The sequence below is a fragment of the Saccostrea echinata genome, unplaced genomic scaffold, assembly GCF_033153115.1.
Source record: "Saccostrea echinata isolate AGI-Se365-2 ecotype Australia unplaced genomic scaffold, CSIRO_AGI_Sech_v1 ptg000054l, whole genome shotgun sequence".
NCBI lineage: Eukaryota > Metazoa > Mollusca > Bivalvia > Ostreida > Ostreidae > Saccostrea > Saccostrea echinata.
Window position 1 is genome coordinate 45,925,433 of NW_026889803.1, and position 19,074 is coordinate 45,944,506.

The following is a 19,074-nucleotide window of genomic DNA, read 5'->3' on the forward strand; positions in this document are numbered from 1 at the left end:
TTTTGTTCGTGGAAGATATGTAACTGAATTACAGACGTAGGTCAATGAACTGCCGAGGAAAGCTGCACGAGTCAATATAGAGTTCTCGCCCTTGAAACGCATTTTATTTTCAATCCGCAGAGCTTGTTTCTAAGGGAAATATAAATCCTCTTTTCTTATTCTTATGAATCAAAGTTTATAAATATATCATAGGGAAATTTATCTTCGTGATTCTAGCCAATTTTAACCAATTTTACATTATATAAAAATTTAAAATTCCGAAATTCCGTTTCGAATGGGTTTAAAGTTTAGGTGATCTTTTCAATATCCTGTGTAGAGGCATGGCTGGAAAACTTGACAATGCCAATCCACTGATTTTTGAACAGAGTAAGGAGAGACAGATCGTACCCGAAGAGGAAGACGACGATGTGGCCGATGGAATAGACGACAGAGAAGTGTTTGGTAAAGTAGAGTCATATAAATTTGTTAAACCAGAGTCAATAAGACTTGCTTTAAATGTAATCATTGGTAATATTGTTCTATTATAGGTTTTAATGTTTTTATGCAAAATATTTTTTTTTATTAAGAATATGTTTGCATCTTCATTAAATGGTTTGCAATTAAACAGAAGATCAAATGGTTGTGTAGAGTTTAAGAAGCCTGGGGATGAGTCTTTTCTGAATCTTCTATTACACTTGTGACATGTCATATTCACTACCAGATAGCTATGATCTGATGATGGTGTCATCTATCATGTTGTTCAAGGTGCCTCGTTTGAATCCTTGTCTGCTTCGTCAAATTTTTTCTTCATGTTGTTATAAACCACTTTAAGTTTATCATGAAAAATTTTATTTCTAGATATGATAAGAACCATCAATGATCCTGAACACCCTTTAACCTTGGAGGAGCTAAATGTGGTTGAAAATGCTCGAGTCAAGGTAAAAAAAAAAGTGATTTCCTTCTATGTCATAGATAATTGATTGAACTTGTATAAAATATATTAGATATTTTATGTGAAGAGGAATTTCTCAGCATAAATGACTTTTTGCTTACATTTGAATTGGCTGTTTGTAGGTAGATGATGAAAACAGTCATGTGGGTATAGAATTTACTCCCACAATTCCACATTGCAGTATGGCCACATTGATAGGGCTCTCCATACGAGTCAAACTACTCCGATCTTTGCCAGCCCGTTTTAAGGTATGATACTGGTATTAAATGATTGAATTCAAACTACATGTAAGAGAACATTTAAAGCATGTTTTATTCATTGAGAACCAGAAAACTGGAACTAGAAAGTAGATAGATAATCATAAACATAGCGTACTTCAGAATTTTGAGACCAAACACCTTATTTTTTCATCTTCATAATGTCTAGTCATCAAGACAGGGATTGAACTCGCGGTCATTTCAAAACCTTTATGTTTGTTTTATTAAAGAAAAAAAAATTAATATTACAATGTAATGGGCCACAGCATAGACATGATGTTGAAGTTTATATTCTTCAGGATTTTGGTAGAATTTCATGACTTACATATTGCCAGAGCTTTTTCTCAGACTGATATAAAAGCATGTTTAAAATGGGTTTGTGATTAATTAAGTCTCGATCAAATCCAAGATCTCCTTCTCAGGTACTGAAAATCTGCAGCTATTTGACCTGAGTTGTGTGAATCTGTATATACTACATTGATTTGCAATTTGAAATTTTTCTTGTAAAAAAGTTCTCATTGAATATGTGTTCAGTAGATTTTGCACAGGCAAGAAACTATATATATTTATACCTTTGAAATAGGTTGATGTATCCATTACCCCAGGAACCCACACATCTGAAGTTGCAGGTACTCTATCTAATTGGTTTTGTGTGGTCATAATGATTGTTAGCTAATATGTCTATGATCTTGTACTCATTATAGTTCTTTTCTTAATAACACACTATGCTAATGCCTTATGGCTTTAAAATAATAAATTGTCTAGAAATTAGTGCGGTGAATGTTTTATAAGCTATTGATTTGTGTCAGATATGTTAATTTTAATGATACACTGTAGAATCTTTATGCTAAAATTATTATTGCCATCACTATAAGGTTGCAATACTATTCTATGACACATTATTCAAAGTCATCAAATTTTAAAGTACTATCTTGCATGCTTTTTTACTGTAGTAATAATTATTGAATGTGGCAACAATTTTCACCCACATAATAATATACCGGTACTATACAGTGAATTTGTACATACATTTCAAATGAAGTATTTAATATTTTCTTGTTCTAACAGTAAACAAACAACTGGCAGACAAGGAGAGAGTAGCTGCTGCATTAGAGAACACCCATCTCTTAGAGGTGGTCAACCAGTGCTTAGCAACAAGGAAGTGACGTCACAGACACAAGGACAAAATATATTTCCTAAATATTTCCTAAGCCGTCATTTCCAAGGACTAGAAATTGAAGCTGTCTAGTAGTTATCATTGTTTCAAGTGTAGAGGCAGACTTAGCTAAGTATGGACACTATCTGATCTTATGTCATGTCATTTGGTACAAAAAAATGGAATTAAAACTGTGTGTCAACCCATATCTCTGATTCATGGAAAAGTATCTTGAACAGAAATGTTATACTCAAAGACAAATTATCGACATTAATCACCATTATGATTGTATTGGAATGTTATCCAATTACATATTGCTTTGACAACAAACAACCCAATATTTTGTCACTGTTTATAATATGTATGTATTATACATGTACATAATAAATGTATGTTCGTATTGCTTGGTCATACATTATTCAATATGAGGGATTTTTGATGCAGTGGAATTCTGTGCAGAGAGAGAGAGAGAGATCAATCACTTGAGCTGAAGGCTCAAGTGAGCTTTTCTAATCATAATTTGAACGATGTCTGGTGACGTCTAAACTTTTCACATTTTTGACTTCTTCTCTATAGCCACTCAGCACATTTCAACCAAACTTGTCAAAAAGCATCCTTTAATGAAGGGGATTCAAGTTTGTTCAATTTAAGAGCCAGGTCCTTTTTTAATAATTTGTAATTAAGAATTAAAGGAAAATTAGCATCTTTTACCAAACTTGTAAAAAACCTCTGGGCCAGAAAAGATGAAACTTATATTGTTATATGAGAGATTCATTGCATACCGATACATGTAGGGTAGATTCAAATTTGCTAACAGTTTGTGGCAAAAAAGTTTGACATAGGAATATATAAGAATGAATCTTAAAAAAAATTCTTCCAAAAAACAGCAAAGTATGATTAGTCATATTAATATTGAAGCATCCTAACGTAGTGTAGATTCAATTTTGTTCAGACACCCCTGGTGACAGGGTGGGGCAACAGTAGGCAATAAATGTTGACATAGGAATATATAGAAATGAATCTTAAAATAAAAACTTCCAAGAAACAGCAGAGCCATGATTAGAAATATTAATACTAAAGCTAGTGTTGTGTAGATTTAATTTTGCTCAAATCATGACCCCTAGGGTAGGGTGGGTCCACTGTTGGTAATCAAAGTTTTATTTAGGAATATAAAGGAATAAATCTTTAAAAATATTAAGAACAAGAAAGTCCTGATTAGTCATATTAATATGGAAGCATTCCCAGTTAGTGAAGAATCAAATTTGTTCAAATCATGACCCACAGGATTAGAGTGGGGCCACAATAGACAATAAAGTTTTCATAGGAATATATATATAGCAGTGTTTGAAATAACCAACCGTCCAAGACTCACAAAGGACAAGGTATGGTAACGAACGAATCTGGCCCCTTATTTGATGTAAAAATCAGAACACAGTTAAAATGATGCTTGTTTTAAAACCAGCACTAATTTTGATTCATAGCTTACATGGAGGCCACAAGAGGGTGCAGAAGTAGGACATTTTCCTGTATTTCCTCAATTCTGGTTGAATTAAATCTTCTCAAATTTGAGATACTTTTCACTTCGGGAAACATAGAGCACAAGCTTGCCTATTTAAGATTTTTATACATAAGAGGCATCTGATACTAGTGTATGAAATATATAAATTTGGTAGATAGGCAAGCTTGTGCTCTATTTTTTCTGAACCAAAATGTGTTGCAAAATCAATGAAAATTTGCATAAAAATGAGAAAATTAGGAAATTAACATATTTTCTGACCTTCCTGTGACATCTGTGTATTCCATAACTTCGAAACAATACTCATTTTGTGACAGGGGTGACAACAGGTTTTTAATTGATAAATTGTTGCATCATTCTAAAAGACACCCCAAACCAGGGGCCAAAGAGGGGTCTTGGCCTATCTTGTCCTTTTGCAGCGGGCTAACAGATTTGCACGTACATGTATCAACACCCGACTGGACTTGTACAATTTCCCATTAATTAAAATTTATTAATTTGATTAATCTCTCCTGAATCAACTAATGGTATTGGTTGCAAAGTGTTACAAGCAAAAATTGTAGAATTTGTCAGCCTATAGATTCAAGATCAAAGTTTTGATGATCTGACCCCTGTTCAAATTATTGCATCATTCTAAAAGACACCCCAAACCAGGGGCCAAAGAGGGGTCTTGGCCTATCTTGTCCTTTTGCAGCTGGCTAACAGATTTGCACATACATGTATCAACACCCGACTGGACTTGTACAATTATTTTCTCGGGCTAGTAGATTTTTGGCAGGTAGCAGTCAGCCATGCATGTCTAGCTAAATTTACGGTGAGTTTAAAACACTTATATATAGAAAAAATCTTTAAAATCTCGGTAAAATCCTGATTAGTCATATTAATATGGAAGCATCTTCAGGTATTGTAGATTCAAGATAATTCAAATTATGACCCTGGGGGTAGGGTTGGACCATAATAGATAAAAGTTTTACATGGGAATATATTGGAAAAAATATGTTGATGAAGAACAATGACTCAGGTGAGTGTTGTGGCCCATGGGTATCATTTCTCTATAAAACATTTTACTGTATCCCTAGAATTTGCATATACAGTTGAACTTTGTTATCTGGAATACAAGGGATATGTCGAAGTAGCAGTCCCAGTCACTTTTCTTTGTTTTTTACCCTTGTTATCTTGAATCCCAGTGTCATATAATATATTGAACCCCGTGATATTTTGAACCCGGGTTCAAAATATCGCTGCAAAATATTGAACCCCCCTATAAAATATTGAACCCAGGGTTCAATATACCGGTATTATAGCCTTGTGGCCATAATATTTTGAACCCCATTACAGACATTCTCTGTTTAAAGCATAGGGGTTCCTAAGATTATGGTGTTGAAATGTTGTACCTCCTAGTTTTAAATTTTTGTGTTTGTAGATTGGCGTGGAGGTTTAAGATAGGATTTATGGCTGTAAAATGTTGTACCCTCTATTAGAAATATATGTGTATAGGAGGGTGTTTAAAAATTATTGACCTAAAAATAATTTTTGAATGGTAAGAGGGGTTCAAGATATTATGGCAGTGAAATTAAAAGGGTAGGGGACTCAACATGGTCATATTGTCTTGAACCCCCTCCCTCTTAAATTAAAAGGGTAGGGGACTCAATATATTATGGTCATATTGTCTTGAACCCCCTCCCTCTTAAATTAAAAGGGTAGGGGGACTCAATATTTTATGGTCATACTATCTTGAACCCCCCTCCCTCTTAAATTATAAGGGTAGGGGGACTCAATATTTTATGGTCATCAAATCTTGAACCCCCCTACCTCTTAAATTAAAAGGGTAGGGGGACTCAGTATATTATAACCATAATATGATGAACCCCCTCCCTCTTAAAATTAAAAGGGTAGGGGGATTCAATATTTTATGGTCATAATATCTTGAACGCCCCTCCCTCTCAGATTATAAGGGTAGGGTGATCGACTCAATATTTTATGGTCATAATATCTTGAACCCCCCTCCCTCTTAAATTATAAAGGGTAGGGGGACTCAATATTTTATGGTCATAATATCTTGAACCCCCTCCCTCTTAAATTAAAAGGGTAGGGGACTCAATATATTATAACCATAATATGATGAACCCCCGGGTTCAATATTTTATAAGGGGGTTCATTATATCGCAGCGAGAAAATGAACCCGGATTCAAAATATTATGCGATATATAGAACCCGGGTTCAATATATCGCGGTATCAAAATATGATGCTACACCGGGACATCTCAAAGTTTAATAGTTCCAAGTATCAAGGTTTGTTTACTGTAAAATCACTCATTTTCATGGGGTCAAATTTTTGTGGTTTAAGGGAAAAAATGCCTTTTTTAGGAGATTTGGTTTCATGCTTGAAGAAGAAGATCATACTATAGTATGAAATTTCATCATTTCCTGGGGGACAAAAATTCCTGGATCTCTTCATACCATGAAAACAACACACATTAAACCCTCACAATTATAGAACCATAAGCAATCATGTGAATGTGTTTGAATTGGCTTGCTTTGTTGTACTAGAGAAAATACTATGTAAAATAAATGGATGATGAATGGTTCATTCTTTCTGGAGGTTTATATGGGAATTTTTTTAGTAACATAAATAATTTGAGCAATCAATAGTACATGTAGAAAAATACCCTTGTGCATCATGTACCACCACATAATTCTGTTCAAGTTTGTCTGGGCTGGCCACTAAAATTAGGGATCTAGAGGGGCCAAATTTTTTTAAAAAGAATTCTGAGTTCTACTCTGCTGTATCCAATTATATAAATTTCTCTAGAGATATAAAACCAAATCAATAAAAGATCATTCAGAAAGATTTTTATTCACATATAAAACAGGGAAAAGTGACAGTTTTGTAAAAATGGATTTTTTTAAGTGATGAAAAATAGTGACACCATGACAGTCCAAGTTAAATTAGATATATATTGTTAAAACAATTTGATAAAATACACAACACATTGGCAAACACTGACCACTGAGTGTATTAAGAAGATCAGAACATTTATACTTAACACAAAATATAAATACATGTATCATTTTTACTTTAACAAGTACAAAAATAAAGCATCATTGAAACCCTAACAAACACACAAAAAAACACGATAAAGGACTATATTCTGTAGTGGCCAGTATCTGCCCCCAAAATAAAACTTTGATGGAGAAGTCTTTAATTATGTTCTAAACCAGTGGATATTCTACAGACTTCAAAGCATTAAGTACTTTTATCAACTATGACATCATTAGTTAGATATGACGTCAATAAAATGACGTAAATTCCAAATTGCAATGATTTTGAGAGAAAATAGCGTATTTTACGTCGGTATTTTGATTGGAAATTACCGAGCGCAGGTCTGCTCAGACTAGATCTTTTGATATAATGTGTAGAATGATAATATCAATGAAATATGTGAATATGGCACCTGAGCAGGCTTGCGCTCTATAAATACTATAGTCAAAATTGAACAAACTCTGTGCATTTTGGCCTCTATTTTAAAAATAACGGAAATCCAAATAGTTTGTGACGTCACAGAGACAAGAAAAGCCAACTAATTTTTCCAATTTCATAATATATTGTCTTAATTTGGATTATTTTATACAATATATGCACTTTTTCTCATTTCAAGAGATTTTCAAAATTTGACTATTATGGGGGCAGGAATACGCCCTTACCGTATATAGTTCTTTGGTACGAAAAATGGAAGTATTATATTAATTATGTACATAGTCTTAGATGAGTAAAAATATAAAGCATCAGTGAATCCCATCACAAACAAAAAACTAGAAAATCATAATAAAGAAATAAACAGATGATGGTTGTATGTCTTATTTACACATGCACTTTGTATCACATTAAGTTTTTTTCAAACATAAGGGAGGGGGGTCACTTTTGTAAAGTTTGTCATCATTTGGCACATTGTAAGTACATGTAGTAATAAATGTAAGTTAGATGTATGAACAGCAAAAGAACAACATTAAAACAAAATTTATACAGACTATCAAACCATATCAAAACCTATTAACTACAGTGTATCAAACCATAATGGACAGTACTTTCAAAATTATGAAGACATCTTACTTCATGTTCACAGATTGAAGGAAGGTAACTGGAGGAACTTATGGAATGATCGACTGGATGCACATTAAGTGTGTGTTAGAACTATTCATGTTTAAGTTGTGAAGTTAATATTAGATATATTGAAATAAAGTAGATTGTCAGAAGAAAAATCCAAACCCAAACCAAACTTAAGTTACTGGTATATATCACAGATATGCTTGTAATATGCCATACAGTTTTGCATGACAGTAAACTAATATGCTATAACACACTTCTAGTAAAACTATATCAGCATTAACACCACACAACAACTGACAAACCCTAGAATACTTCAAAAGTTCAGATTTAGTGGATTAAAAAATGTCACACTAACATCTGATGTTAGGAAAATATACAAGTAAAAAATATAAGCTATAATGCCTGTTCCCTAATACATGTAACATGTTAAAAGATGCTGCTGTTCATTGCACTAAATTCAAAGATTACTCATAGCAATTTATATGTATGATGATAATTTAAAAGTTCTCCCTCACAATTAATATGAACATCTTTATATGTTCTTTTTCTTACTTATGACTTCAAGAAGTAGATATCCTAGCTCTGACTATATTGCTGTACAAAAACCAAATTAGTTAAATAACAGCTTAAGTGCAAAATGATTCAGGTTAAACACGGCTCAATAAATTAATTCACTGATTATGGAAAGAAAAAGAAAATATGTACATGAAAGGTACATAACGTATAAAGTATATATCTAATCAATCATCCATGCTCCAATCATACAGTACATCACAATTCACAAAATATTTTAAAGACAAAAAAAATGGTTATATTCATTTGTAAGCATAAATCCTCATAGCAAATCTGTATAAATGACTAGTGAAAAACATGCATGTTCCTTTTGAAGATAATACCAAAGTTTCCTTTGTAAACAGATAACATTAGCTTTCTCCCTCTGCTGGGACAGGATGTAGAGAACGTGAGGAATGCTGGGAGTCTAAGGAAATCTGACTGGCATTGAGGGGTGTCCCAGAATTCAGTGGTGTCCCTGACTGCCTGGGTGTGGTGGCCTGACGTGACCCCGAGGCTCGTGAAGATCTTCCAGTCAATCGACCGTCCTCTCCACCAATGTTTGATGTGGAACTCCTTGTGTTACTTTCGTCCCCAAAACTGATGAATGTGACTGGGCGATTATCATCGATTCCCATTGGACGATTTCCTATCAAGTTTGTTCTTCCCTCACTGTAAATTAAAGACAAAATGACCATGTTTGCTTTCTTCACAACTGGTCTTGCTGTAGTAATTTATTTTCAATGTCACATGTACAGCTATTGCTTTCACAATACCTTGCATTTATTATAATTAAAATATCTTTCCCTTTCTTATGTTCAAAAGTGCAAGTGTACTTACGGAATGGGTGGGAGTCCCACTTTTTTGTAGTGTTGCCATGCCTCCAGAAAAGCGGGGCTAATTTTGCTTCTTTTAGTATAGTGAAGCAGTATCCTCATCAGGTATGGGTCATTACGGCACCTAAAGAAAGGGACAACATTAACTTTCTAATCAGAGCCCCTCATCTGCGCAAACACCTCCAATTTCTTACTACCAATTTCTTTGTCCAACATATTGCAACACAATTCTTTGTTTTATAAGTTCCATAACTTTATGTATATACCGGTAATTGTAATAATTTTGAGGTGTTACATAATTTAGACTTATGAAATATACTTTTTCAATTCTTGAAGTACCAAACTTACTTGTTGAGAAGTTGTCGTTCCCCATTGTGATTGTAAGAGAGGTACCCTAAAGCAATAGCGGCTGATCCCCTTACTTGTTCTGCTGGGGACACCAGCAGCTTACACAGATGTTCTATCACATTGATGGAAATCATGGCAGCTGGCACACCTAGGAATCAGATAAATGGGGTAGATTCATACTAACATAGTCACTGTTATATACTGACATGAAATTGATTATGAATATATATACCAGTTTTAAGAATTTTAAATAAATTCAAAATAATTTTCTCTATATAAACAGTACTCAAATTATTTTGTGACATCTCATAGAAAATGCACTAGATCCAAATCTCTACTGTACACTGCAGCTTACCTGCCCTTGTGTGAGCCAGCCTAGCGATGCAGTCAGCAGCCAATGTCAGGGTCTCGCTTGAGGAGGAATCCTGGAGGAGGTCGACCAAAAGTTTGATTCCTGCTGCTGAGGACAAGGCCTGCTCCTCATCAGGGATAATTCTTGCTAGGACTACCACCTACAAAAATCACAGTCAATGAGTTCCTGGTACCGGTACATTGTATTTATTTTATTTTTTTTATCAGAAACTTACTCAGATAAACTAACTGACATAATGAGGAAGAGTAAAATTTGTAGTAAGAAAACTGATTTTAACATGCCCAATGCCCATTTTTAATAATGAAAAAAAAATAAATACTGAATTTTGAATTTGCACAAAATTTACTCTTTTTTGTAAGTACATAATGTTTCTGCATGTACAAGCATTATTTATGAACAGAAAAGCTTTCCATTTTTCTGAATGGTAATATTCAAGGACTAACCTGGAAAGCTGCCAAACATCTATAATATTCATCAGGAGACTGTAAAAATGGACAGAAGCAGTTAAATCGGACTCCGCCCTGGTCTGCAATCTCTTTCTGCTGGTTCACGTTGTTGTATGCGAAGGTGGCAAGGGCTAGTCCAGCGAGGAGACGGACATCGGGGTCCATGGAATACATCATCTTTAGGATCCTTACATAACTAAAATCTATGTTAGAATGGATGTCCTCTAGTATTGCCTGGTTACCTGTTATAAAACAAAGAAAATTAAGTTTCATTTAAAATTTTAACTTTTATCAGTTTAATATCAAAAACATTTTACAACTTAAATCAATATTTCTTTATGGTCTATTTGAAGGGATGTCTGGTAATTAACATAGAAGAAAGGCTGATTCAGATTAAACTATGCTGCTTGCATATTTAAGTTTTATTAATTTGCATAGTTATGTAGAAAACTACAATGTCAAGGATAAAAACCTTGTAAAATGTTGTTATATATGTATAAAATATAAAATTCTATCTTTAATACCATATGAATATTACTATTTAGCATATGTACGTGCTGAAATTTTTTTAAATCTTTGTCATGATCTATTACATTGTGATATAACCATTAACCTATTTCCATGCCTCTCAAATGTAATAATTAAATGTCAACTTATGCTTAATTTTTCAATATACAGTTAACATTTTAAACCTTTTTTCATAACCACAGTTTTATATAAGATATTAATGAGTCATTTAAACTTTCAAACTGCACTTCTTACAGGGACTTGGAGCTATGTCAAGTGATCTAATTCTGCTAAGATATGCAACAATCACTTGAGTATTTAGGATTATAACTTCAATCTTTTTTAATAAATCATTCACAGAGCACAGGGGCCAAGGCTTAAAATCTGCCATTTATTTTATCTAGCCAGCATGTACAGCACAACATTGTATTGTTAAAAAATCCCCACTATTGTTCTCGTAATAAAAGGTCTTCCTAGGCCAATGGATGTTTCAATCACAGCCAAGTATTAATCCAACCCCCCTTGAATGTTTCTTTGTCATTTCACAAAATTTAAATCTGACAATCGATTTCCGTTTACTTTATAAATTAGCTAATCAATTTGTTCCTGTATTCACTGCTTATAAAAAAGATCTAAAAGTTAGATTTAAATGTCAGAACTTATAAGTTCTGATGCATGAAGTATATTACATAGTAAGAAATTATATTTATTTTAAAGCATAAATATTATCAATTCCTCTTGTGAATATGGTAAAGAAATTCTCAGACTCTATGTTTAAAATTCACACTATGTAAAACATTAATTTAGTTTCCTTGGAGGTTGTTTAAATTACAGAACCTTTTTATGTGTCACTTTAAAAACACTTTATCATCCATTAAATCTCTCTTATATATTATCTTCAAAGAAAGGGTAATCATTGGCAAATGTACCGGTAATACTGACATATATTCATACCTTGGACTAAATTTCATTTCAGACAAATGTTGAATTCATAACCTTTATTAACTTTAGCATTCATCTCACAAACTCTTCTAGTAATTTTGATACCTTTACATTCCTTTCTTGATTGATTGTATCAATTTTTACAAAGTGTATTTTTGCATGCATAATATATCTACATTTTTAAGTATATTACAAAACCACACTGTGAGAAACTGGATTCCAATGCTAAATTAGATGGTGTAGTGTTTACTTCTACCAACTTTCTTACAAATAGCAATTTTGGTGTATTTGTCAGACTGTGGTACTTAGAATATTAACCCTCCTGACACTAGTATAAAGTTAGTGGAATGAGATAATATATGAACATAAGCATACAATGATAAAGTTCTATATTCCTTTTAATATAATGTGATGTATGACAACATGATAACGAATAATTCAAGAGCATTATAAAAAACACTATACAGACAATTCAAAATGGAATGTTTAAACCTATTTTGTGTGGAAACCATGGAAAACTTACTAGCAAAATTAAGGCTGCATGCACATAATCTTTGGTTAGGAAACTAGTACTTTGAACTGCATTATGCTCTTGTGAATAAATTTGATCTTTTGAATTTAATCTCCTACCAAGTGACCTCAATTTTTTTTTAAACAATTTAATCTTCCAGACCTGCTTTGTAATGAATATGAAGTCTTATAACTTGAAATATAATTGATCATCATATGGGTTACCAAACAGATAATATGGACATGTAAATCGCGATCATATATATGATGGATTTCTGACAAAATCCAAAGCTGTCCCCATTAAAACAGTTTTCACCTTAAAAGGAGAAATTAGGTTTGTATATTAAAAATGGTAACTACACCATGTTAATGTGTAATAGTTCAATCTATTGTCTTGCAAGACCTTGACCTTTGACCAAGTGACCTGTAAAATTCATAAATGACTATGATAATAGTAAATATGTCTATAAATTAAAAAAAAATACCTTAGTTATCTCAAAACATACAATGGTAATATTCACAAGTCAAAATCATTTAACTTGACCTTTAACAACTGGCCCTGTAATTTTCTCTCTAGCCATTTTTCCACCTCTATTATACACAAGGTACATTAAAGGTTAAAAATTCCAGGGTTTTATGGAACCTGTATGTAGAGTTTTAATTCATGGTGACCATATATGAATTTGCAATTGTCATAGATATACATTAAACCTTTGATCAAATGGTTCTAATCCCTCTAAATATACCTTAAGTTTGCTGAAAATATGAAAACTGTATGCTGAAACACATTTTTTTGCTTCTGTTATGCATAATGTATTGATGGACATAGGCTGACAGCAAGACAGTGGACACAACAGTGATTACTATGGGGCACCAATATTTTAATATGCCCTATTACGCTACAGACAGACAGGAGAACTAGTACATGCAGTTGTATAGTGCCTGAAGTTACATTAATATCTAATATAAATTTCTCACCTAGTGAAACACATGCTAATGTTAAAGCCGACTCCACCTGGATCATCTGATTTCTAGAATGCACCATAAGAGCCACAATCAGCTTGATTCCTCGGATGGTCATAATGGTATTTTGATTTTTCTTATGTGGCACATACCCCACTCCAACACACAAAAATCTGATGGCACGAATCACACTTAACACAATGTACTCCTTTTCTGATCGTATAAGTCGACCAAGAGGAGCTATACCATTAGCATTGGCTATGTCACTTTGATAGCTAAGTGGACCCTGTGCTAGGACCCCAAGTCCTTCTGAACCAATAAAATTCAAGTCTTCAGACATGCTGTTGATAAATTCTACGAGTGTCCCTACATCCATGCGTTCAGCTATGAACCGTTTTACATCAAACTCTCTCCCTGCAATGGCCCACAAGGCTAATGCAGTCTTTTCCTTCACAACTTCAGCACGGGTGGTGCCCAGCAGCTTCAGGAGGAGTTCTTGCACTTGGTCAGACAGCATGTGCTTTTGTGAGTATGGATTGTTTGCTGCCATTTTACGAATACTCTCCACAGCCGTCACTTGAATGTCTTTGTTTCTGAGGCGTGTAACTGCCAGCACGTGAGGAATAACTCCCGCATCCACAAAACTGTTCTGGTTGACCTCATTGTCATAAGAGATCTTACCAATTGTTCTGCAGGCGGAATTTAGGAAGTCCTTGTCTTTCTGGTCTTCCAGTAGCTGCACTATGGTTTGTACACATCCCTGCTGCTGTCCAACCAGGTCCTGGTATTTCTTTTCATGCTCTGCAATGTTACCCAAACAGTCTATTATCTGGACCAGTACCTCTGGATTGTGAATTGTCTGCATTGCCTTGATCAAGCTCTGCACCCCATTATTCTGTGATATTGCCTCAGCATAAACTTTGACTGTTGCCATTTCCTTTAGGATTTCTGCTGAGAGTTGAATCAGGTGATGGTTTGTGGACTTCAAAAGTTTGATGTACGTAGGAACTCCGCCAGAACTTAACACTTGCTCTTTGACCTCTTCCCTTTCTATGATGTTCAGCAGGGTCTGGAAAGCAGGAATTTTTGCCTCCTCTGAGATTGTGGACTTGGCAACCTTAATTATAATTGGAACTCCACCATGGTCATAAAATGGCTTCCAGTTTGGACTGATGCCGTCTGCTTGACTACCCTGGGTCAAAGTTCGCAGAGACTTTCCAGCAGCTTCTGCTTCTTCATCACTCTCTGATGAAACAAACCTCAACAAATTCTTCCATACTGGAATCTTTTCAAAATCTTTCTCTATGAAATAATTCAGTAGATCTATGAAACCCTTCATAGCACATATTTCCACTGCTCCATGATTCTGAGAATCTATGGCATTGATCTTCGAGCCCAGCTCTATCATCTGATGGACAGCTTCGATTTTCCCTCCTTCCACTGCACACAAAAATGGTGTGAGATTCTTTCCATCTGTGGTCTCCAGTTCCAGAAGAGAGGGGTCATCTTTGACAAAGAACTGTATGGATTTAAGGTAGCCCCTGTTGGCAGCCTGGTGGATCTGGGCCCACCCAGAGGCATCAAACTCATCAGCCATACTGATGGTACTGGACCTAAAATCACAGGCAAACAGTTATTAATGTTGTTTCAAATTTTGTCAAATGTTAAACAGATTATATGTGACATAATTATTATCTCAAAGATATACATGGAACACTACTAACACAACTCTAACACATTTTGTGTCTTAATATATTGAGGGACATGTTAAGACGGAATTTATGATCAAGTGTTTTTAGAAATCGATCTGCATGGTATAAACCTGCACAATTAATTCAGAATCAGTACCACGATGAAAATTATGAAATATATAAAAGTTCATTTTGATACATTAAAGGCAATATGATAGACAGTTTTTCTTTAATTAGTAATTGATTTTAGTGCCTGAAGATTTACAACTCACAGTTTAAAACAAGTAACAGCATTGTTACTTTAATTTCCCAAATGGCAAATATAAACAGAACAAATTGTTATACGCATGCAGGCCATAAATATAAGAATTGATTTAATTGGTAAAATGTTGGGAAATATTGACACATTTATTGTGACTAATTGGTCTGAATGAACTATGAAAAATTATCAATAGCTATATTGTAAGTCCAGCATTATAAATTAATGCGTCTGTCCCTTTTATGGAGCCAGAAAAGGATTTTTCATTTTGTGTACCTAAAACAACCCCATACACCAATTGCTCTTATTAACCACAACCAACATGAAGGAGCAGTTCCACAACATATAAAAGTTTCGATATTCTGCATGTTTGTAGCTTCAATATGTGTCAAAGTGTTAGGAAGTAGAAAATCAATATCAACAGATATTTGATAGGATCGAAACTCAGATATAAAACTAATATTCATAAAAAATAGAGCAAGACTTATGGTTTCTTTTGGTTTAAATGATTCTATAGATTCTGGGTAAATAAATCTGATTAATGGTGTACATCTACATATCAACTCAATGGTACATATGGTACATGTACTATAAATATATAAAATCACCTAAACCACAAAACACAGATATAATGATATACAGATTGATATATAATTTAGAAAGCACCTTATTAAAATTGACATGGACATCTAACCATTCCAAGTATAAGTTTCACACACATTGAAATGTAATTTGTTGGTTCTCTCTTACTTTTTTACTGTGTAAGGAATTGCATATCCATTTTTTTGTTTGGGAGGAGGATGGGGGGAGGGGATGTTTTCATTAATTTCTTCAAGAAATTCATTTGAAATTTTTGATATGTACTTGTGTTTTAAATTTTGGGGAAAATAGAGGAAAACCTTTTTTGATATTACATGAAGGTGGAGTATTATAAAGTTAAATTTCAATATCTTGAACACTGAAATCTTGAATACCAGGATATGTCAAAGTGATTTGGAAGTCTCAACCACATACCGTATATACTCGCCTATAAGTCGGTCCGCCTATAAGTCGGTTGTATTTTTTGAGGTTATTTTTGAGGGATTTGCCATTGACCCGCTAATAAGTCGGTACAACTTTTTATTAGAATCAGTTGACAATTTCAAACCAATGCTCTGATGTTTTATCTGGTTTCGGTTAATATTCTTAGAAATGACAACGATATTTAATTTTAAATCATTAAGAAAAATACATAATGCACACTTTAAATAAAAATAAAGTTATTAAAATATGAAAATACTTGTACTTTATGTATAATCTTAGAATGCATATATGATACGATATACTACATTTCAACGTCCAGATAATACTAATCTTTTATGACTCGCCTATAAGTCGGGCCTAGAGTTTGGGACCAAAATTTAACTCCCAAAAAAACCGACTTATAGGCGAGTATATACGGTATTCTTTAAGTATTTTATGCTTAATATCTCGAATCCTTGGATATATTGAATTTTTTTCTCAGTCCCATCAAGTTCAAGATTACACTGTTAGACCGTATCTATTGTTACTTAGTACAGTCAAACGTCATTATCTCGAACTCAACAGGACCAAGAAAAAACTTCGAGATATCCAAGGATTCAAGATATACAGGGTACAATACTTTAAAGAATAAGAGATTGGGACTTCCAAATCACTTCGACATTTCCATGGTACATGTATTTGAGATATTGGTGTTCAAGATGCCAAAGTTTAACTGTAATTATTATGCAATACCACAGAGTCACTAAATATGTGAAGTAGTTCTATAAATCCATGTTTATGCAAAGTATAACATTGGAGGTGGAAGAAAAAATCACTGTCAGTGACTGGATCTTTGCTAACCAAGTGTTTCTGATCCATTAGTTAATGTGAGGACTGTAGCCAATCAGAAACACTTAGCTAGTGAAGATGCCGTGACTGTGAAAACCAGTACTACTCGCCAGCATTTGAGTTGCATGTGCAGCAAATGCCGTGTTCTGACTGATTTATTGCACGGCTTTATTTTATTGTTTAATTTTCTTCGAACTTAAAACGTGAAGAAATGAAGACTTCCAGAACTGCAATAAATTAACTTTTATTTATGCAGAGCATGTTTTGGTGAAAAATTCATATGAACTTGCAGACATGAAAATTGCATCAGGCCATCAAATATAAATATTTGTACCATATATACACCTATAAAGCTGCTCCAAGCCACATATTTTATAATCACTTTCATATAAACACAGGGGACAATAACATACATGTTACATAATCACTATATATACACTCACTGTATACAAAATGACCTAAAATCAAGCAGAGTGCATGTTATTGCCCCAGTGCATATAGATATTTTTTTCAATAACAAGTTGATCGACCTTTAAATGAATACCAAATGTTTAGTGATCATCGTAAGAAATTCATTACATTGTATTTGTAAGAACACTAATTTGCATTGCTAGACTACTTTTCCTAAGAGGAAGGGTTGGACCTTACAAGATATACTTTTCAAATTATTATATCAATTAAATATGAACATCACTCAGTCCTGTTAAATATGAAACAGGTGAATATATCACCTAACGTGATTTAAAATTTATTCTTTAGTCTTCTTTAAATTATCTTATTCTACATAGATTATTTTCCCAATTTTTGTGTAATATATCATTGAGAAGCAACAATCAGAACACTCCGTATATATACTCCAAATTCTGTGATATACAGCATGTAATATGTTCATAAAGACAATGCACAATGATTTCACAGGAATTCAGGTTGTGCAGTTATACTCTTATATAACCATATGATCATAATTTCTTTTAAATTATTATTATTTTATTTTAAATGAGGTTTGAAATAATGTTAAACAATTGAAATCAGTGTACATTGTCAAGAATCCATCCAGTTGGCTAATATTTATATTTGCAAAACTGCACAATCTATATATTAAAGCTTTTAATAATTTACTTTATGCCAGATCGACTTGCCATCCTTATTAAACTTGTAACTCTGAAAGAATATCACAAATTGCAATCGGTATTTGCATCAGTATTGTAATCTGATGCACAGTGTAGTGTCATAAATTAATATTTTATAGTTATAACGTCAGATATAAAATTGGTCATAAAAAATGGAATTGTGAGACTTACGACAGTCGTAGTTAATTATGAAATTGGGTCAATAACAAATGACAATACAATATTTATGACATTTTTAAATAAGTGCATGAATTTGATGAAATATTTCCTTGTAATGAACAATTAAGATTAAATTGCTTATTTCATCTTTATTAATTGTTTGAAAGACTACCATTTTTTTTATTGTTAAAGACCGATTGTAAACTCTAAAACTGCAAGAAGACAGGAAGCTTTACCTTGCTAACTATGTTTACTTTCCAGCATCATTCAGAGACAATATTTACATCCACTTCCACTGCCCGAGTTTTCTAAAGCTGGTCGTGATTGGTTGCTAAGCGCGCACCTGCAAAGAGCTTATCAGGGCGAATAACTCCGTAGAAATCTTGAAGGACTCTTAGATTTCGTATAAAAAATAAGATTAGAATCTTTGGTCATTGAAATTATTAAGTAGGTGCCTTTTAAACGATAAAAAATTAATGACATTGCCTTTTATTATTGTATGATTAATAAAAATTATGTTCCGTATTTAATTACAATTT

The 19,074-nt window shown here is 33.4% G+C and overlaps 2 protein-coding genes across 3 annotated transcripts; one reads left to right on the plus strand and one right to left on the minus strand.

The window, feature by feature from the left end:
* The first annotated feature begins 284 nt into the window (after window positions 1-284).
* Window positions 285-2,744, plus strand: LOC133205367 (cytosolic iron-sulfur assembly component 2B-like). The gene is made up of 5 exons (XM_061341166.1): window positions 285-441; window positions 838-917; window positions 1,054-1,179; window positions 1,772-1,817; window positions 2,257-2,744. Exons 1-5 carry the CDS (start codon window positions 321-323, stop codon window positions 2,352-2,354), a joined length of 471 nt encoding a protein of 156 aa, XP_061197150.1. The 5' UTR covers window positions 285-320; the 3' UTR covers window positions 2,355-2,744.
* A 3,978-nt stretch (window positions 2,745-6,722) lies between these two features.
* Window positions 6,723-18,869, minus strand: LOC133206298 (ankyrin and armadillo repeat-containing protein-like). 2 transcript variants are annotated; one of them, XM_061342247.1, is made up of 8 exons: window positions 18,772-18,869; window positions 18,366-18,407; window positions 13,461-15,058; window positions 10,521-10,765; window positions 10,060-10,216; window positions 9,705-9,852; window positions 9,361-9,480; window positions 6,723-9,192 (listed from the first exon to the last, which is right to left on the minus strand). In XM_061342247.1, the coding sequence occupies exons 2-8, from the start codon at window positions 18,386-18,388 to the stop codon at window positions 8,892-8,894; spliced, it is 2,592 nt and encodes an 863-aa protein (XP_061198231.1). In that variant the 5' UTR covers window positions 18,389-18,407; window positions 18,772-18,869; the 3' UTR covers window positions 6,723-8,891. The 2 variants fall into 2 exon arrangements, with proteins under 2 accessions (XP_061198231.1, XP_061198232.1); XM_061342248.1 differs by lacking the exon at window positions 18,366-18,407.
* Window positions 18,870-19,074: the final 205 nt, after the last annotated feature.